At 45.4% G+C, this 21,906-nt stretch overlaps 2 protein-coding genes across 3 annotated transcripts in view; both read right to left on the bottom strand.

The window, feature by feature from the left end:
- LOC147608576 (tRNA (guanine(26)-N(2))-dimethyltransferase 2-like) overlaps positions 1-21,906 on the bottom strand; it is a 135,052-nt gene that overhangs the window by 111,833 nt on the left and 1,313 nt on the right. Inside the window, exon 2 of one of the 2 annotated variants that reach the window (XM_086789500.1) lies at positions 20,222-20,351. The exons of the other annotated variant lie outside the window; for it this stretch is intronic. Within the exon in view, the coding sequence (XP_086645626.1) occupies positions 20,222-20,224 (3 nt within the window). The 5' untranslated portion in view covers positions 20,225-20,351. The remainder of the gene's footprint in view (positions 1-20,221; positions 20,352-21,906) is intronic. 2 annotated transcript variants of the gene reach the window in all.
- LOC147608577 (uncharacterized) lies at positions 4,988-8,405 on the bottom strand. The gene is made up of 4 exons (XM_086789501.1): positions 6,526-8,405; positions 6,051-6,395; positions 5,733-5,895; positions 4,988-5,608 (listed from the first exon to the last, which is right to left on the bottom strand). The coding sequence occupies exons 1-4, from the start codon at positions 7,998-8,000 to the stop codon at positions 5,186-5,188; spliced, it is 2,406 nt and encodes an 801-aa protein (XP_086645627.1). The 5' UTR covers positions 8,001-8,405; the 3' UTR covers positions 4,988-5,185.

Here is a 21,906-nt window from a genome sequence, read left to right as displayed (position 1 = left end):
AGGTTTTTAAACCTTTGATGATTTAAAAGTATTATTATTTATGGCATGCGTTTTTGCCATCTGTTTTTGGCGTTTTTTGAGAAAAGCGCATCGTATCTTTATAAAGCAAAGGGTGGCAAGCTGAAGAGAGCAGATCGCCAGGTGGCGGTCATCATTGGGCAGAGGTGGTTGCCATGTGGTCTACAGCGAGTGCTAGGTACTGCAACGCTTGGGCTACAGGCGGCTGTCCCTGCTGCGCATGGTCTACAGGTGGTGAGCGCTGCTGTGCACATATGGCTACAGGCGCTGATGCTTACATGGCTTCAGGGCGCTGCTGCGTACAGCACTGCAGGCGGCTGCTGCGTACATGTGGTAAAGTCAGGCAGGCGGCTGCGCCTATGGGCTGCAGCCAGAAAAGGGGCACCAGGCGGCTGGGCTACAGCCAGCACCAACAGGAAGCCAATCGGGCAGATTTCAAGCGAAACAGGGGGGGGGGAGGCGCTGCTGGACAGAGGCCGCCAACCACTGTATAACCCCTCTCTCTTTCATTACAAGGGCCCGGTGTGTTTCTCTTTTGTGTGCCATGGATGTACGAGAGACTTTGAACAGGAGAACAAGCTACAGATGCATGGGACAATGTTCATGGGGGAGATGGTGTGATTTCTCTTCATGTCAAACTTATATGTGCTCAGAGATTTGCTTACAGGTTCTCTATTTTTCTCTCACCTGGTGCTATGAAAAACAACCCTGGGTATTTGGCACCGTGATTGGATGGTGCATATGTGGGTTTATCTGTCATGGAAACAAGACATTGGTTTTCGAGAGGAAACAGGACTTTGGTATTGAGGAAACAGGCCTATGGTTTATGGATACAGGTCTATGGTTTATCAGATACAGGTCTTTGGTTTTGGATGGAAAACATGTCTCTGGATTCATGTGAATAGGTTCTAGTTTTCTCGATGTTACATGCAAGCTGTCACTATAGGAAGGACATGTGATTTGGTGCAGCCCTATTGCTGTTTGGGAAAGGGTTGTGGGATCCATGATAGAGATGGAGAAGACCTTTTCAAGCAGGGAGGTGTCGTAGTGTGCCTTCTCTATGGAATGCTTTGCTGTGATAACGAGAGTTTTTTTTTTTTTTGAAGTCCTGGGTGAAAAGCTTCGAGGGATCCTATTGGTAGAGGATTCGACAAGTTGTACTTTGTACTCAAATTTTGATCAAGTAAAGAAATACCGCAAGGGACGCCAGTGCGTTTTGGGGCCAATCGGTGTCCTTGTGCTATTTGCAGGAGCACTCTAGCTCCCCTGTTTGTTTTACTTTTCTAGGCTCCCATGGGTGATGAAGTGTTTTGTGTGCGAGTGTTTGTTTCACCGCCGTTAGATTTCTGAAGGCCGGTTTCATATCCTATGCATTTCGTATTACTTTTACATATTTCATACAGTGTATATTTGAAACTTTGTACATGCAAAAACCTGTAGGTAGGAAACTTTGGGTTGATTTTACGAAACCCATTTGAAACGCGTTTGAAACTTTTAGGAAACCCGTTTCAAACAATCCCTTAACTACTATGCCAATGAGGACTACGAAAATCCTCGACATCATTTTATATACCTAGATAAATCCAGAAACATGTCCAATTTCACCTTTTAGGAACGTGCATGTTATATACTCATGGTAGTCAACCCACAAGACTATATAACTATCAACTCCATTATGCATAGTATGGACTAGATACTACGACATCCCCACTAACGTCATCAATGTCCAATAGTGGGTGTAGAACTCTGTATCAAGATATGCTCTCACACACGCACTCCACACACACACGCACACGCATAAGAGCATATATATTCACACAAAGCCCTTCGTATTGAGTTTCTGTCAAACCTCCGGAGATGCAGGGTAAACTCAGCCATAATGAAGCCTATCACTAAGGAAAGTAGCAAATAGAAAGAATTAGTACAACAAATAAGTAGTTGATAGAGCAAATGCACCGCCAAAGATAGAAAGAATAAGCACAATATCAATTGGTCGCAACTCGGACGAAAAATTCACAATGTGAAATCTGCATGTCTGCTAATACGGCTGAATTATATACCTAGATGAATCCACGAACATGCCCAAATTCACCTTTTAGACATGTGCATGTTAAGAGATGCAAAAAACATGCATAGAGACCTCAAAAAAGACACATCAAAGACTCAAATGGGCATTAGAATCATAACACTTAACAGAATGTAGATAATGGACATGTATGATGTCGCGGCAAATTCATGTGAACCATAAAAAACTGAAGGCTGAAGGCTGAAGCATACATAGCGAGCAAATTGTGATCATAATACATCATACATATCAGCAATGATCATCAAACTTGGGAGTCAGAGGTGCCCACTGTGGCACTGCCAATTTTCAAAATTAAATGGTTCAAAAACTACAAAATAACCGACATGCCGGCTGTCCATAATCCGGGATCCCTAAGGATAAGAAAAACTAAACAAAAAACATGGAACATCAGTGAATCAGTGATCACTGTTGAGCCTCATCTGAAGCACCCGAGGAGTCTGAATCCTCCTGAGAGTCCTCATGGCTCTCGCGTGTGTCGTCACTGCAAGAAGATGAGTCCTCTCCAGTAGCCTCCTCTCTAGTAGCAGCACTAGTACTAGCTGCAGCCGGCCTCCCTCTCCTACGACGACCACCACGTGTGTCGTGAACTGGTGTTGTGGCCTCCTCGTAAAGCAAAGAGTAAAGATCTCGGTCCTCTTGTAGAATTGTGGGAATATCCCGCACCTTCTCAATGTCAATCTTGTCGACATTCACTTGCATTGGCTCAGGACCCATAGCTGCCCGCTCAAGAAGCTTCAAGTTACAATTGCAGAAAACAAGACGCTCAAGTTGGGCTGTAGTCAACTTGTTCCTCCTCTTCCTATGGTAGAGCACCCATGTGCTCCAATTCCTCTCACAAGATCCAGAGCTACAATCTTGTGAGAGGACTCAAATGGCAAGACGTCTCTGTTCAAAGAGCAGATTTAGGATTAGTACATTATACAAATAAGGTGTCGCCATTAAAGCTTAAGCGGAGGGGCTTCTTACTCACCAACGTAGACACACCATATCCATATTTCTCCCACCATGAGACCGGCTGAAGTTGCGTTTCTCGAAGTTTTGCAGTGGGTCTTGTGAAGTAGCCAGTGTTGTTGCGGAAAGCAAGGAGATCATCCTCTAAGCATCGCAACATCTCCAAATTGCCACCGCACCATTTCTCCACATAGGTTTGGAAGCCATCGTTTAGCTCCTCACACTCAAGCTGATCCTCGCTACGCCATAGAGGATGCAACACATGAGCCACGGCATGGATTGGTCTATGAAACCAAACCCAACGGTTTTGCCAAATCTCCTTGATCTCCGCGATTCTACAAGTAACAAACAAAACCAAAGAAAGACTTTAAAGTTAGAAAAGAGCCAAGACAAAAAGGCAATTTGGCAAAGGCTCATGAGCCATGAGTCATGAACGAAGAAGTACGTACCTCTCTACAGATAGGTAGGCATTGTTGTCTAGTGCCTTCCCGATCCTATCCATGTACTCATAAATGAGGCCTAGTGTACTCCCCTCCATGTCCGTAATGCGCAAGACCACGTAGATGAGATTTAAGGTCTTCACTAATGCCTCTGCCTCTTCCCACCATGCTTCATTGAGGATCTTGCGTCTAAAATCCACAAACTTTGGGGTCATACTCTTACCCGACTAGATCCATGCATCACAACTAATAGTGCGAATCAGATTTGGCCGCACACGAAGAAGCCGCTCAAGCACTACGAACATGTATGCAAACCTCGTAGTGGATGGCTTGAGAAGCTCCAAGGTACTATTAGCCCTGTACATGCTCAAAGCCTTTGGTCTTTGTGTCACAAATTTGACAATGCTCCTCACGGTGGCAAAGATTTCGCTGACCCAAAAAATTCTCCCCAAATCCTCAATCAATAAATCAAGAATATGGGAGGCACAAGGGGTCCACACAATTGTTGGGAATGCATCCTCCAACATACTCCCCATGGAGACACAATTGCTTCCATTGTCCATAATAACCTGCACAACATTTTGTGGGCCAATCTCCTCAATCACCTTCTTGATGTGTGTCCAAATAAAGAGACCTGTAATGGTGAGACCCGCAGCCGATGCATCAATGGCCTTGTAAAACATGGTGCCTTTGCAAGAGGAGATAAGCACATTATACACATTCCTCTTGCGTACATCTGACCATCCATCACATAAGATAGTGCAGCCATATTTCTTCCATGTTTCTTTCAAAAACTCAAGCTGGCCTTCTACGTTGAGTTTCTCCTTCTTTAATTCTCGTGTGCGGATTGTCTCAGCCGAGGGACCCTCCCACTCACAGCCAATGCGGCTAACGGCCCGCATGGTCTTCTTCCATTGTATGGTGCGAGCCACATTGAAAGAGATAGCACACCGTATAAACAAGCGCGTGACCTCCCTTGTTGCCTCCTCCTTCATGGCTTGCTTTTGCAAGCCTGCTGTAATGCTTGGTCTTTGCAAGGAACCCTTTGCAGGCACTTCCACACTAGGTAAACTTTAAAGGCATCCTCTTTGAAATAGGGCCCTCACCCATGATTCTACCATATCATCGTGTTGGTTCTGTAATACCTGATGAAACACGAGGTGTGGCTCCTCAATTTGCCGATTTGAATCCATGATTCTACCTATCATCGTGTTGGTGCTGTAATACCTGATGAAACACGAGGTGTGGCTCCCAAGGTTGATGTGTACGTACTGTACGTTGTGTATATGTACGTACTGTACGGTGTTCCGTACAGTAAAATTTTTTATGTACGTAAAAATACGTACCATTGGCAAACAATAGGACATTCAACACCTTTCTACATTTAAGGTACATAAAAGTTTGAAACATTCAAGAATCAAAATAAACCAATTTGCATGTAGTATGTACTAATTTCAAAACACACATCATATACTTGACACAATGGCTGTCAAGACAAAATAGACATAGAAAGGCTCATACTAGAGCATACAAATAACAAATGTCTGATGTCAACCTAAAAGGCTCATACTAGAGCATACAAATAACAAATCATAAATGTCTGATGTCAAGAGTCAAGACTCAAAAGTAAAAAACACTAAGCAATAACAAAGAGTCTCGACTCGACTCTCGAGACTCTACTCTTTGAATCTCAAAACTCCTCATCGGATGAGGATGATGACACTCCTGAAGAGAGCAAGTCCCCATCTGTCAGGACGTTGCCTTCTTCATCATACTCTGGCTCTGCCATCATACTCTGCTGTCCTAGATCATCATCCTCCGTAGGCTGAATGAGAGGAACAGCCTCATTTGCCCGTCTCCGAGGAGTACGGACAGGAAGCTTTCCTCGCCGAATGGTCTCTCGTCGTGAAACTTCTGGACCTGCATCTCGCCCGACTAACGGGAGACTGAGAACTCGCGCACGTGACCTCGTCACACGTCGATCCACACTCTCCAGCTCTCTGTGCAGCATGCGAATAATCTCCTCCTGATCGTTTCTCACAAGCTGCTGCTGCTGCTGCTCAGTCTCCTCTGCACTCCCCTCCGAGACCAACTTCAATTTCGATGGATCTGTCTGTTAAAAAACAAAATGCAATTCAGTGTTCACATTATTAACAGCGTAGAAAGTAGTAATTAGTAATTACAAATATTCGCTTGTAATATGTATAAACGCTAGCCCAAAGTTTCAACTTTCTAACCTGCTTGGGTGTCCCCAAAGCGTGGTAATCTCGCACAAGCTTCATATTTGCTCGGCAGTAGACCAATCTCTCTAGCTGTGCAGTGCTGAGTCGATTACGGATCTTCGTGTGAATTAGCGAATAAGCGCTCCAATTGCGCTCGCATCCACCAGCAGAGCAATCCCACATGTCACATGTGCATTGTGACGTGTCAATGGTGACAAATTACAATGGACATTGGACATGGTCATAGACAATAGACATTGATGATTGGACAATGAACCATGGTCCCAGGTCCAAAACACATGTATGAAAAATGTAAAGATAGAAAACTTTACCTGTGAGAGGACACGTAAAGCGATACGAGTGAGCTTTGGAAGACCTTGTCTTCCATAACTCTGCCACCATGTAAGAGAGAACTTCGTTGCCTCCGGCCTCAACGCCACAGCTCTAGTAAAGGATGACCCTAAATTATTTTCATAGCTTGCGAGCTCTGCATCAATGTCCAACTGCTCATCCTCCTCGCAAATCAAGCCAATGTACGCATCCTTGCCCTGTAGTAGACTCCTGTCATTAAAAAGAGTTGGCTTCTTGTAGAAAGGATGAAGCAATGCAGCCATCGCATGAATGGGCCGACTCATAAATGTCCATCTCTTGTCTACAATAGCCAAGATCTCTTCCCGACTGTAAAAGCATTGACGCAACATTAGTTAACAGGCTGAATTTTGATTATAGTATTTACTATTATACATTATAGTATTGTACTAAATAGTTAATAGACTCGAGAGTAATCATTGCAGAAGCAAGTACATACCGATCAAGCGCCAGTGATCTGCAGCCTCTGATGTGTGTCTTCATCTCTGAGAAGAGATGATAGACTAGGCCCATGGTGGAGCCCTCCATGTCTGTGACACGCAGCAACACATAAATTGGCTGCAATGCTACTATCATAGCCTGCACCTCCGACCAAAAGGACTCATCAAGCACCCGCCGCTGTATGTATCTAGTGGACTCCTCCTGTGCGTGATGCATCTCTCTCCACTTCGGGTCCACTACTGTCTGTAGAAGTGGATCCCTCACTGCATAGAGTCGCTGCAACACAAGATACATATATGCAAATCTGGTCTTCAAGGGCCGCACCATGTCAAGTGTACTGTGACTCCTAAAGATAGCCAATGCCTTGTGCTTTTTGCGAAAAAAAGTAGTCATTTTTGTGGCATCGGAAACAATAGGCAACACCCATGTTAACTTCCCAATGTCCTCCATCAACAAGTCAAGACAGTGAGCTGCACATGGAGTCCAGACAATGTTCTTAAACTCTGCCTCAATCATCTCACCCATAGCCTTGCAATTGGAGGCGTTGTCAGTAATAACCTGCACCACATTCTCTGGGCCAACCTCAAGTATAGCCTGCCGGATGTGCTCATAGATAAACTGACCTGTAATCCGCTCTCCAGCCTTTCCTGCATCAACAGCACGCAAGAAGTACGTGCCAAGGCAAGACGACACAAGAATATTAATGATGTGTCGCCTACGAATGTCACTCCAGCCATCTGAAATGATGGTGCACCCAAACTGCCCCCAACCTGCCTTCACTGGTACCAATGCCTTATCTATCAATGCTTTCTGCTCCTCAAGCGTAGTGGTCCGCATCTTATTGTATTCCAACCCCGACCAATCCTCTGTGTGTCCAACCTGGGCTATGGCTCTGACCATCCTCTGCCACTGCTCAGTCCTCAAGACATGAAAGGAGATGTTGCACTCAATGAGAGTGCGAGCAATCTCCATCTCAGCCACTTTCTGGCGCTCCTTCACCCAAGAAAGAGAGGCAACTCGAGAAGGCAAGGTAGTCTGCCTTGGTGCATGCATCTCTCCATCATCCTCCACATAGTCCTGCTGCTCATGCATGGTACGAGCCCTCTTCCTACTACCAGTGGGCTGCTCCTCCTGAACCTGTGAAGAACCACCCAAGTCTCCCAAGAGTGCATCATGGAGAGCATCCTGTGTCTGTTGACTACCTTTCACCTTTTTCCCTGCACCCATTGCTGGAAAATTCTCAGCAATCAACTTATCCCTAATGTCCTTTGGTACTGCCTTGCACCCTGCACAGTTATTGGTTGTGCCAATGCCTGTCAAGTGCATAACGACGCGAGAAATGGTACTGGTGAGCTGAAAGTTGCAATACTTGCATTGCCATCGTCGCGTGCCAGATCCAGCTTGCCCTGGCGTGTTGACAATGCGGATCACATTGGTGTGCTCTTGCCAATACGGGTTAGTTGGCTTAGGCATGATGGCTCTTGAGACTTTTGTCTGCACCTGCCAAGTGCGCAGCACATATGCAAGAGAAAGAGATAAGACTCAAGACTCAAGAGGGAGAGAAAGAGAGAGAGAGGAAGATGCTCAGTTTACCTACACGCACGCCTGGCGGCAAATTTCCAACGCTGTGGTCGCCTGGGCTTTTTCGAAATCTTCCTGCTATCGCCTCTCTGTAACGCACGCTCTCTGGAGTCTAATAATTAAACTTGAAAGGCCTAGTATGTACCCAAAGGCAGCCGCCAGGCGGGCGCCCATTCATACACGCTCGGCGATTTTCAGCATTAAAAAACCCACACGTACGGATCGATCCGTACGTGTACGGATCCGTACAGTACGGCCGTACGGTACGGATCAGATCCGTACGTACGTATATATCAACCATGGTGGCTCCTCAATTTGCCCAATTATATGTGTATGATATCGAGAATGAATTGGAGAATAGACTTCATGGAATGCCTTCTTTAAACCATATCGTGCTTCAATGGTTGCAAACAATGATATATGAACATGATCCGTATGCCCGTGCACTTTCGTACAATGAGAGAAATGTTGCAGACAAGTCCACATGTTGATTTGAGAATGGTCATCTCACGGAAGCTCGACCAACCTCAAGGAAATACTTGGTTCCTATAGAGAGTGAGAAGATACATGTGCACTGTCAACATCTGTCTGGCTCTCAACTCTAGTCGTCTTTGAAGAGGCCACTTGGCTCGAGGATGCTTCACCTGTTGCATGTGCTGCCATATGTTGCTCACCAACATCCAAACCAAGGCGTTGCTTTCTCCAACCCTCAAGTGATGCCAATACATCGGGCGGCACATTTTGACATAAAGCGACATCTCTGCCCGGGACATGCCCCAAATGGTCTTTTACCCGGGTCACTGAACCTGTTTTTTCGTATCCACAAAAATTACATTTCCACTTGCGGGAACCCCCACCTCCGACATATCCATCCCCTTTTGTTGCATACAGATACCAACCGCAGCAAACCAATTGAACACACACCCCTCGGCTGAGACACCAGGGGGCAGTAACCCAACAAAACCACACACACACACACTCTCTCTCTCTCTCTCTCTCTCTCTCTGCTCAGCCAGCTCTGCGCAGCTAACAAAAGAAGCACCCCACTCTGCGCAGAGGCAGAAACCCCGACAAGAAAACTTCTCCGCTCTCTCAGATACCAGCTGCAGCAAACCAATTGCCATCGTCAGCACTCTCTTTGTAGGAGAGCAAAACCTTTGCAGCCCACCGTCTCAACACAACCAGGATCACCATGAGCTCCGATGGCCACGAAAAAGAAACCGAGGTCTCTGTTGCGCTTGGCGGAGCTGCAGTCTGAGTAGTGGGCGGCCAGGACCTGGAAGTCGACTTTGTCGGCCACGATGACGTCTCGGAAGGTCTGGAGAATGGCCACAGCAGCATCCCGACTGGTGGCCTTAATGCTCACGTCCACGATGCCAGGAGGGCCTTCACAATCCCTCGTGCTTCACCAGTATGTGCGGCGCCCACGACTTTCCAAAACGAATGCAAGAGCTGCCCTATTGCCATCGTCAACACACCCTACAGAACACTCTTCATTAGCTACACCATAATTTTCCAAAACATGGCTATTGCAGTTGGTGCCATGCACTGCCGATCATCATCACGTGCTTGCTAAAAATGGAGCGCCATGGACTGCATCCAGAATCAGCCCACGATCGACCAGCCATCATCACATTTGGGGTTCCCATATATTTTCACGTGGAGGCATCATATATGGTAAGAGTGCACTATCAAATCCATGACTCCATACATGCTTTATCCAATCATTATCTCAATATGGAGGCATTACCAAGAGCTCTTAAAAAAACATAAAACCACCACTCTGTACACCTGCCAGGGCATTCAGGGCAAAGCTTTTTTGCATGCCATGCATCCCATATGTACACAAGCCCAAAACACTTTTGCAAAATTTTGCCTAGCATACTTTGCCAACCCCCCTGTCTGCTAGAGCATTTATGCTCAGCAGCAAAAAGATACAGTCCAATAGCTATCCACCAGGATCAAAAGGAAATTGCTGTAACTCACCATCCCATTTCCCAACATCTGTGAAAAACAATGGCTGCATCACTACATACCAAACGTCAACCATATGTGTCACAAAATCATTTCCGTCCATTATTTGATAAGCATTCACAGACTCTGACCACACAGCATCACCCTCAAGCCTTCGCTCTTCAAATAAACCATGAAAGAATACTTCACTCACAACTAACCTCCTTGTCTTCAAAACATGTGGCATTGCAACATCTAGCATCCAATTCATCAATACCAGTGAAGGCCAAGTTCCAACATTTTGACCTTTATGCACACAAAAATCCAGATCCTTTCCACAATAGTGTCCACAAGCACTTCCAACTCTTGTAAAATAGGCATCTCTTCACAACCATACAACTCAACTGGTTCAGAATCCTTGTCATCCATGGACTTTGTCTTTAGCATTTCAGCAACACGCAAAGAAGCCTTAGTTACACTCTCAACCATATTTGCATCCATGTCTATTTCTGGCTCCTGTTCATCAAGGCTAGCAACTTCCCTCCCACATATCATCCTCAAGCACAATACTCACATCACAACGCTCTTCATCAACCCAATCTACATACATATCTTCTTGAGTGTTGCCAACCCCCCTAGTATCATCGTCCAAAGACTCCCTAGCACATAATGCATCAAATGAAAAAACATCCACATCATTCATCGTCGCAGGTACCAGACCACCATCAAGCTGTCCAAGAAAATCCATAACAGTAGGATCTTCCTCCATACTCTCCACATCCGCATTGCAAACCATCTTCACTTCATCACAAGTCTCTACCCCATCCTCCTCCCTTATAGAATCTGGCAAAGAATCATCCTCAAAGCATTCTGTATCCAACTCCTCTTCCTTCTTATCATCAGCCAATCCCAAGGCATCATCCTCTTTGCTTCCATGTGCATGCATGTCATCTAGATCTGAATGCAAATGATCTTCAATAAAGCATTCCAAATCACTGTCATGCATAGCCGTCTCTGATGGTGGTGCAGTCTCTGATGACACGGGTGCTACGTACCTGAAGCAGAGAGGGCTGCCGTCCGGAGTGATGCAAGCTCTGGTGATGTCATGTGCACAGTGTGTATCTACCGTGTGCTACACCACACAAGACTAGCTTCGAGGTTTGGGGAAGCTTGGAGCTAGGCAGGCTGATTGGCGAGCTGAGTTAGGGATAGACTAATGGGCGGGCACCCAAGTATGGATGGACGGGCGCCCAAGTGTGGACGCCCAATGACCGGCCAAGAGCCTATAAAAGGGTGGCCAAGGTTAGTCATTAGTCATATAGAGTCTCGCGTGATTTGTGAGAGCTCTATGGTCTAGAGCCTGGATCTAGTGCAAATGTGCACCAGCTTTAAGCAACCGAGGCCGGCAACAATCTCGAGGCCCGCGAGGGTAGCTTCGTGGTGGTATGGGACGTCGCAAGGTGGAGATTGGTCGGTACGTCAACCTAGTTAGCTCAGCTCGTGGTTTGATGGGGACAGCCAAGACTGTGGGCTTGCCCACGGCTGTCATGGTTGGGAGGTGAGTCAGGCCTACACCCCCTTGTTGTTTATTTGTTTGCAGGTTTCGAGTCTCGTACCAGGAGCGTTCCACGAGGGGATCCTTTGGGGTTTTGACAGTGGTATCAGAGCATGCCTCGTGAACGAGCAAGTCGGTAGGTAGAGAAGATGAGGTCGAAGAAAGGTATGTGTTCAAGAAGCTTGCTGTTTTGTTATGCATGCTGCTGTTTTTTTTTCAGATAGTATGTGCTTTTTCATCAAAGAACCCGTGATGGAGAAGGTGGTCTAGTAGGGTTGATTTGCTTTGCAAGAAGAAGGCTGGTTGTGTTTGTGCAGTCGCATGAACAAGTCGTGAGAGAAAACAGAAAAAAAAAAGCATGTTCGTTTTTTTTTGTTGAACGTGAGAGAGAGCAAGCGTGCGAGAGGTGTGAAAGCTGGCGGGCATTGGCGTACTGGACGTGGGCTACCGGCAGTTTCAGGCGGTCACGCGAGCGCCTAGGCCTACGTAGCCAGGCGGCCAGGCGCCTAGGCTTACGCAGCCAGGCGACTAGACTGGCAGGCGCCTGGGCCTATGCACCCAGGCGGCCAGGCCTGTGCAGGTGGCCAAGCCTCGACGCAGGCCACTCTGGACGCCTAAGTATAGGCGGCACCGGCAAGAACGCATGGATGGCAGCTAGGTGGCCGACGACAGCAAAGCAGGCGCCGGAATCGATAAATCCAGGAGGGAAGAGAAAAAAAAATCCAGAAAAGCATTCGCCGATTTGGGCACTTTTGGTTTTTTTAGATTAAACTTTTTTTTAAAAAGAGTTTAAAGGCCCTCTCTAAGGTTTACAAGTGTTTTTTTTTTAGAAAGCAGAATATATATATCCATATATATATATATATATATATATATAATTTATTTATTTATTTATTTTATTTTTTTAACACAAAGGAAAAAGCTCAAGTAGCTTTTGAGGAAAGTTATATAACCCCCTTAAGTGGGCTTCTTGCCACACATCTCTCAAGTTTTCAAGCTCTCAAGCTCTCAAGTTCCCTCGCACTTTTATTGTGCATAGATCGAATTTTCTCTCCACTTGCCCTCTTCACGATGTCGAAGAATCGGAGTTGGAGCCCCTTGTCGAACACGAAGGCTTGCTGGCTACGGAAGATACAGATGCCGATCTTTTTGACGATTATCTGTCAAAATCAGATTTCCAAGAGTTCAAAGTTGCTCTCGAAGCTTCTTCGGAACGTCAGGCACAAATTGCCGCCCAGATGCAAGCCTTGCAAAACTCCATCTCTCTCTTGACCACTACCCTCTCTACTCTTTCGGGTATGGATACCTTGGCCTCTGCTTTAGGCCCCAATATTACTCCGGAACCGTTCGGGGGCGAGCAAAAGCAACGTACCAAGGAGATCGTGGACACTTGGCTACATAAGTGGCAGGTCCATTTTCAGTTTCATCCATACGATGATGGAAAAAAGATCCAGTTAGTAGCAGGTTTCCTCTCAGGCAAAGCTTTGCTTTGGTGGAAGGAACTCAACCCTAAGTCAACAATTCGAAGACGTCTTCAAGAAGGAATTCCTCAAGAAAGATGATGATTATGATGTTGCCCGGTTTACAACTTTGACCATGACCTCACAGCACCTCACTTATGAGGTCTACCTCCAGAAGTTTAGAGACTTGCAGAGATGAATCCCACTACTCTTTTGGGGTTCTTCGTAGCTGGTTTACCAGACTCATACCATTTACAAGTTAAAAATAACAAATGCAAAACATTGGACGAGGCCATTCATTCAGCTCGTATCTATGATGATACAATGGTCTCTTCCAAGTCTAAACCCGTTACCGAGCAGGGGAACAAGCATAAAAGAAAGTTCTCCGCACCTATGGCTAACACGACAGAAGGAAAGTCTTCGGACCAACCTTCAAAGAATTTAAGTTCGACACCAGCGAAGAAGAAACGACTCCTTAAGGCTTTAAAGCTCAAGAAGGAGGGACGTTGTTTTATCTGCGAAGAAAAAGGACACATGCGTAACCATGGTTAGTTAGTACGAAAGGTACGGTACGGTACGGTACGATAAAATACGGTACTAATTGGTACCTTAAAATTTTTTGAGGTACGGTACGCTATTAGTACGTTTTTTTTTAAGAAATACTTCCTAAACTTAAAAATTGTAGACAAGAAGTTACAAAATAGTAGAACCATGAACATAATGTCATCATGCCATTAGAGTACAAAATTGCTACAAAAGGATAGGCCAAAAACTCATGGCATGGGTGACCGCCAACATGCGTACATACATGATACTACATACTACAATACATCATCTATGGGCTAGAAGGAGATAGATGCCCAATGCCTAGAGAGCTATAACATATCAAAAGTCTACATCATCACCAACATCTGCATGATCATCAACATGATCACTACTAGAGTGTCCATCAAGAGAGTTCTCTGAAGAGGACTATTCGAAGGTGGACGAGACACTCTGGGGATCATTCTCGCTAAGTAGGTTGCCATCATCATCAAACAAGGACTCTCTAGGCCGTGGGGTATCATCATGAGGGGGCAATGGAATATCATCATGAAGGCGGGGATTGGAGCTCGAGGATCCCCGTCTCACATATGTGCGAAGGCCACCCTTTGCCGATACCGAAGGAGGAGGCCTATGAACTCCAACTGCTCAGCCCCGTCCATGCTGACTCCTGGTGCTGCGAGTATCTGCTGCCACAAGCTCACTATAGAGCTCCATGAAGATTGCCTCCTCCTCATCAGGCAATATGATCACTTGCCTAATATGGCAATGGCAAGTGCACATGCTCCTGACAAACAACTCCCTATAGGCTGCAAAGGGCAATGAATGGCTCTCTAGAAGACTGAAATTGCTCCACGCAACAACAACACTGCAAAGGGCAATGAATGGCTCTCTAGAAGACTGAAATTGCTCCACGCAACAACACCACTGCAAAAAATAAAAAATAAAAAATAAAAAATAAAAAATAAAAAAATCGTACGGTATCGTACGAATCCGTACGGTACCGTACCGTACAACAGGTACGTACGACTGAAATCGTACGACGTACAGAACTAACCCTGTGCGTAACGAGTGCCCGAAGCAAAAGGGTGCAAAGACCAACGCACGACCTAAGCCAAAGGCAGCTAATCAGTTGTCTTTGACAGGTACGTCAGTTACTGTACTTTCTCGCCCTAGAACATGTTCTGATTGTCTGTTCAACTCTAAAGTATTTGGCTTGCATGATCTTCTCCGAGTTTATGGAGAAGTGAATGGCCATAGAATCCACATTCTTCTAGACCCTGGCAGCTCACACAACTTTATTAACTACAAACTTGTATAGAAATTGAGTCTTGATATGACACCCAGCGATCATACCTATGAGATACGCCTACCTGTGGGAAGGCAAGTATGGGATCGAAAGGTGGAGATGCTTCCAATCCAGATTCAAGACTACAAAGATACTCTGGAATGCTATGTTATGCACCTAGAAAATGTAGACTTGTTATTAGGGACTGCGTGGTTTAAGACTTGTTATTAGGGACTGCGTGGTTTAAGACTCTTCAAGTCCAGATAGATTAGTCTAGTCATATTTTTTCTTTTCAGCATAAGGACACCCAATATAGTATTTTAGGTGATTGTATACATCCCTCTCAGGGACCACTTGTAAATAAAGTTGATTTTGGAAATATAATGGATTCTTCTTTATATACGGCTTTCCATTGTGTATTGATTCCACTTTCTTCATTTCTCATCCCTTCCATGGAAGTCAATGAATTAAGTGTGTTTGAATGCAAAGAATTACAGAAGATACTTAATTTGTTTCAAGACGTATTTCCTAAGGAACTGCCATCAGGTTTACCACCTGAAAGGGCAGTAGATCATCGTATTGATTTGATCCCTGGTGCCCATCCTGTCAGTATTCCACCTTACAGGATGAGCCAAGCTGAGGAAGATGAGTTGGCTAAACAACTCGAAGATTATTTGAGGATGGGCCAGAGTTGTCCAAGTAAATCATCTTGGGGTGCACCTGTGTTGCTTAGGAGAAAGAAGGACAACAACTGGAGAATGTGTATAGATTACAAGAGATTGAACAAGCTGACAATTAAGAACCGTTATCCTCTCCCTAGATCAGATGACCTGATTGACCGGTTAGCAGGAGCCAAATATTTCACGAAGATAGATTTACGTACTGGCTATCACCAGATACGTATTCATGAAAGGCATGTCGAAAGAACCGCCTTTCGGACTAGGTATGGCAATTGCGAGTTTCTCGTATTACCTTTTGGGTTAACCAATGCTCCAGCCACTTTCCAGCAAATGATAAACGATCTTTTTCGTGAACATTTGGGGACACTTGTGGTGGTGTTCCTGGATGATATTTTAATATATAGTCGTACTCTTGAGAATCATGTTAGACACCTCACGATTATCTTATCTATTTTAAGACAGAATCGACTATATGCTAAGTTAAGTAAATGTGAGTTTTTTATGACAAACATCATTTACTTGGGACACAAGATCGCTAGAGATGGATTGAGCATTGACTATGATCGAGTTCAGAAGGTTCTGAACTAGCCTATACCGCGAACAATGAAACAACTTCGTTCTTTTCTCGGTTTTGTTGTTTTTCTTCGAAAATCTGTGCGGGAGTACTCTCAGCTCACACTACCGATGACCGACTTATTGAAAGGTCATGGACGTAAGTCAAATCACCCTATCACTTGGAATAACGATTTGGATATGGCCTTCAGACTTTTGAAAGATAAAGTCAAGGAAGCACCTATCTTAGCATTACCCGATCCTAGTCGGCCTTATGTTCTTGAAACTGATGCCAGTGACTATGCCATCGGGGCTGCTCTATTTCAAGATAGTAGACCGGTTGCTTTTGAAAGTAAAAAGCTAGACGACACTCTATCTCGTTGGCCAACCCTTGAGAAAGAGCTTTATGCTGTGATTCATGCTCTCAAGGTTTGGAGACATTATTTATATGGCTCCAAGTTTGTGGCATTGACTGATCATCAGTCAATCAAGTATGTGTGTGATGCGGATGAGAGGAAGGAAAGCTCGTTGGGCTGAGTTAATGCAAGATTTTGATTTTGAGATCCGTTATCGGAAAGGGTCCATGAATAGTGTTGCAGATGCGCTTAGTCGAATTAGAGAGGTGCATACTTTGTCGTTCATCGAGATTTCTACTGACTTATTTCAATCATTGAGAGGGCTTTGCAGGACGATAGTTATTTTGGTCCCTTTTGGCAGAAGATCCAGGACGGGAGCTCATTGATTGACCAAGTCTCAATGACTGAGCAGTCTACCATTCAAGCTGCAGGAGGCCAGTGGTGGATGACAAAATTTGTGCACCACAGATCCCGGACATTAGGTCCAAGATTCTTAAGGAGTGTCACGACGCCCCTTCTGCCAGACACCCTGGGATACAGAGGACGCTATCGTTAGTGAAACACACTTTTTATTGCCAAAGATGAAAGGGTATGTAGAAGATTATGTTCTCAAGTGTCAAATTTGTCAGGCAAATAAAGCTGAACGCTTTAGACAGACTGGGTTGTTGCATCCTTTGCAAATCCCAAGTAATAAATGGGAAAGTATTTCCATGGATTTTATTACCGGATTGCCAAGAACGCATCAAGGCCACGATTCTATTTGGGTTGTGGATCGCTTGACAAAAATGGCTAGATTTTTACCGACCCAGAAGACTATTACAGCTATGCATTAGCACGGCAGTTTATCGAGCAATTGTTTAGACTGTACGGGTTACCGCAAGACATAGTCAATGATATGTTAGAAGTCATCTCTTGTCTAGATTTATACACCAGGGCCTTTGTTGTGGGTGTGCCCGCCCTTATCAGGTGTTTTATCATTTTTCCTCACTCCCCGTATTTTTCCCATTTTTCTGAGGGAGGGTTGCCAGAGGATTCAAGGAGCACTCCAGTGCTGGCCGACTGCATGTTTCTCAGTCGTGGGCTACTGGACTGCTGGCCGACTGGAGTTTCTCAGTCGTGGGCACCTATCTGCTGGCCGACTGCATTTATGCAGTCGTGGGACCATTTTCAGCAGTCGTGGGCACTTCATATGCGGGCCGACTGCTCTCCCAAGGATGTATATATAGGCCCCCAGCCCCCATACCTTATTTGTATCATACCGGGATCTTCTTGTGTATATCAGAGCAGAGTTACACGCCTATATCTCTCTCTCTCTTGTGCTGTATTTTTCTGCATGCGTTTTTGCTCGTGTCCCAGATCTGGTCATCATCTCCGCTGCGTATTCTGACATGATAGGGACTCTAAGTTTACGAGTGATTTTTGGAAACTTGTTTTTGAGAAGTTGGAAACAACTTTGAATTTGAGTTTCTCAGATCATCCTCAATCTGATGGCCAGACAGAAAGAGTGAATCAGATTTTGGAGAATATGCTTCGAGCATACGTATCCAAAAGACAGAGTTCATGGGAGGATTATCTTCCTATGTTAGAATTTGCTTATAACAGTACTAAGCATACGAGTACAGGTTTTAGTCCTTTCATGCTTATGTATGGTTTTCAACCTAGATCACCTTTTACAGTAGGATTCTCAGGACTTCAGCATGATGCAGCACGTAATTTTTTGCAAGATATGCAAGAAATGTTACAAGTTGCGAAGGAATCTATTAGAAGTGCTCAAGACGTAAGCCTGAAGTAAGCGCAGACGTGGACTGATGTGTAGCGTTGATGGATGCTGTAGCAAAACACAGATGATTGCTGAAGCAAAGCGCTGATGTATGTGCTGAAGTAAAACGCAGATGTGAGCACAAGAAAGCCTGATGTAAGCGCCAAGAAACAGCCTGATGTTGGCTGATGTGAGCCCTGCAAAAGGCAGCTTGGAGCAGCAGAGGAAAACGCAGATATGAGCCTCTACTTGAAGGCGGCCAGATGGTACCTGATATGGCGATGAAGTGGTACACAAATGATGAGGTATAGGCAATGCTATATATAGTGAAGGGGGGGTAATGGTCGGTCACCATAACGGTGTAGGCCAGCAGCCAAGACAAAAAAAACCCCAAAAATATGAAATATAAAATATCCAGAAAGTCCCTTTTTAGGGCTGGAAAAGTGATGTTTCTTCACACCCCCTCTCAAGCCAAAAAGGGGACCATGAGAGAAGACGTGATGGCAAAGGTGGTGTGGATGAGGTGATGTGCATGGGTTGATCGTCTCCCAAAGTATGATCTTGAACAGGATTCTCCACTGAGTAAGAAATCCCATTCCCTATGTGGTCCATATCAAAGTTTGGAGAAGCATCTTCTAGTGAGAAGAATCGGTCCTCCGGGAGTGTGGGTAGACGATCCATGCTGTGTGCTCTCGTGGTCTTCAATCCCTTTGCTCACAATAGCTCTGATACCATGTGAGGGAAAAAGGACGGAAGGACCAAATATACGAGAGATCAGAGCAAAACCACACAGCATGAAATATGAGTGAATATATATAAAAGGGTGAGTGCAGATATGTACAAGAGCCCTCATATGAGAGGTGACTGAGCGGAAAGAAGACCAGTGCTGAAGCAGAGAAGACGTCGGAGCTGAAGCACGGTCGATGACGAAGGCTTGCGTCGAAGTGAGGTAAAGCTCTCCCAGGTGATAGTGGCAGCGGAAAAAGTTAACGTCGATGACGATGATGGTGGTGCAGTCTCTGATGACACGGGTGCTGCGTACATGAAGCAGAGAGGACTTCCGTCCCGAGTGGTGCAAGCTCTGGTGACATGGGTGCTGCTGCGTACCTGAAGCAAAGAGGGCTGCCGTCCCAATGTAGCAGAGAGGGCTGCCGTCCCAATGTAGCAGAGAGGGCTGCTGTCCCGAAGTAGCTGAGAGGGCTGCTGTCCCAATGTGTAACAGAGAGGGCTGCCGTCCCAATGTGTAGTAGAGAGGGCTGATGTCCCAAGGGATGTGCCAAAATGCACAAGATATGCTGAAGGTAAGCACGGATGTGAGCACTGATGTATGCGCTGATGTAAGGCTGAGATAAACGCTGATATAAGCCCTAACGTAAGCCTGATGTAAGCGCAGATGTGGGCTGATATGTAGCGCTGATGTATGCTGCAGCAAAACGCAGATGATTGCTGAAGCAAAGCGCTGATGTAAGCTGATGTATAAACGCTGATGTAGGCACTGACATGTGCTGAAGTAAAACGCAGATGTGAGCACAAGAAAGCCTGATGTAAGCGCCAAGAAACAGCCTGATGTTGGCTGATGTGAGCCCTGCAGAAGGCGGCATGTAGCAGCAGAGGAAAACGCAGATATGAGCCTCTGCTTGAAGGCGGCCAGATGGTACCTGATATGGCGATGAAGTGGTACACAAATGATGAGGTATAGACAATGCTATATATAGTGAAGGGGGGGTGCTGGTCAGTCAGTCACCATAAAGGTGTAGGCCAGCAGCCAAGACAAAAAAACCCCCAAAAATATAAAATATATAATATATAATATAAAATATCCAAAAAGTCCCTTTTTAGGGCTGGAAAAGTGATGTTTCTTCACACATAGGCCCTTGGGGTCTTCCGTAAACGTTAATATAACTCTCTCTCTCTCTCTCTCTCTCTCTCTCTCTCTCTACTTAGTGAATGGATGCTAAAGATCTCACCATAGTAAAGGTTTAAAGAAGGCTTGTTGTGCGTTACCACGATCAACCTCAGTGCATGTACCATTGGCATTAGAGCATCAAGTTGATGACCCAATTCAGCTACCTAAAGAAGTGAGAGCATCCAGTGGACCTGCTTGCAAGGGGGGACCCTTCAATGGGTATTTGGGACCCAATACTCTCTCTCTCTCTCTCTCTCTCTCTCTCTCTCTCTCTCTCTCTCACCAAAGTAAAGGCTTAAAGAAGGCTTCTTGTGTGTTACCACGATCAACCTCAGTGCATGTAACACTCACACCATACTATCAACATCTCTAGAGTCTAGCCTTCTTGTAACACCCATGATGGACATCTTGGATGGGCCCTTGCCCGGCATTCAGGGTTGATTGACGTTTTTATTCAGCTCTCTAAGATCTTAGCTTTTAGTTTTTAGTTTCAGTTTACTGTTGCTTTTTCTTATTTCATCCATGACGAGATTTCATGGACACTATGTAGACATCATTTTCGTCTCATAGACCCTTTGGGTCTTTCGCTCAGGTAAACTGCCAATAATAGTGAAGGTGTCATGCCTCCAATCAAGAATGGACGAAAACTCTCTAAACCAATAGATGCCAAGCGTGTCACACCCCAAGAGAGCTGAAACATTGAAGAAGTCTCGCTGGAATGTCGCCTTCTAAACTTGGAACTGCAGCTATTGAGCTTGCTGAGTGATTTCTTTGCAGAGACTAGGTGTAAACCCGTCCACAAGCAAATGGTATGGTGATAAGGTTGTAGCCTGTAAAGTCCTCACTAGACCATGCCCATGGATTATCTAACATAGAACGATTGTGGATCAAGAACCTGAGAAACCCTAGCAAGGTTTCCATAGACCCAACATTAAACTCATCGCGTGACCGCGATAGATTATGGCTAGAGACTAACCACCTACACGTAGGTTCAGTTCCTCGAACCACCCCCAAGCCCAAGGTCAGATTCCCGTGAGCCTCTCAATCACCGAGATGACCCCATTGTCCCATACCACCAAGCCAAATCACCCGTGCTAACAACTCCATGGCCAAGAGATCCTGCACGCTCCTTGGTAACCCCAAGCTACCACGTGGCTACTTGATCTCTTGTGTCTAATAAGTGACTCTAGGTCCCTTATATAGTAATAACCTTGCTTTATTTATAAGCTTTCATGCTTTATTAACAAGCTTTTAGCCATTATTAACCCTAGGCTATTATTTATAAGCTCTTAGCCAATCTAGACCTCTTCTTCCTAGCACCCTTAGCCCACGCGTGAACCCTCCAAGTCCCCACATCCTTGGCTAAGCCTTAACCCTAATTCTAGGTTAACTCTAATCCTAATCTTGGGTTCATCCACGTGTTCCCTGCCCTAGCCCTAGGCTGATCGGGACGTAACACAGCCCGTCTTCACAACCAACAAAAGAGATGGCATCCTCAGGGTTACCCATGTCAAAGAGAACAATGAATTGCTCTCCCTTCCTTGTGCCATAAGCACGGATCAAAGCTTTCGTCTTCCCCTCAACCTTGCCCTCTTGCTTATCATCAAGTACCACTGGAGGCATAAGCTTCAAGGCAGGTAAAAGCTAGACATCTCCGTCATGGGTAGTGGTGTGTGAACACTCTAGGAATAGCCAGGGTACTTTTTCCCTCTTTAGGAGGTTTTTTCCCCCATGCATGGAACACCC

This window comes from Cibotium barometz, chromosome 53 (assembly GCF_041138505.1).
Source record: "Cibotium barometz isolate CiBa-2024 chromosome 53, ASM4113850v1, whole genome shotgun sequence".
Classification (NCBI taxonomy): Eukaryota; Viridiplantae; Streptophyta; class Polypodiopsida; order Cyatheales; family Cibotiaceae; genus Cibotium; species Cibotium barometz.
The sequence above is the reverse complement of the archived record's forward strand: the minus strand, read 5'-3'. Positions and strand labels throughout refer to the sequence as shown.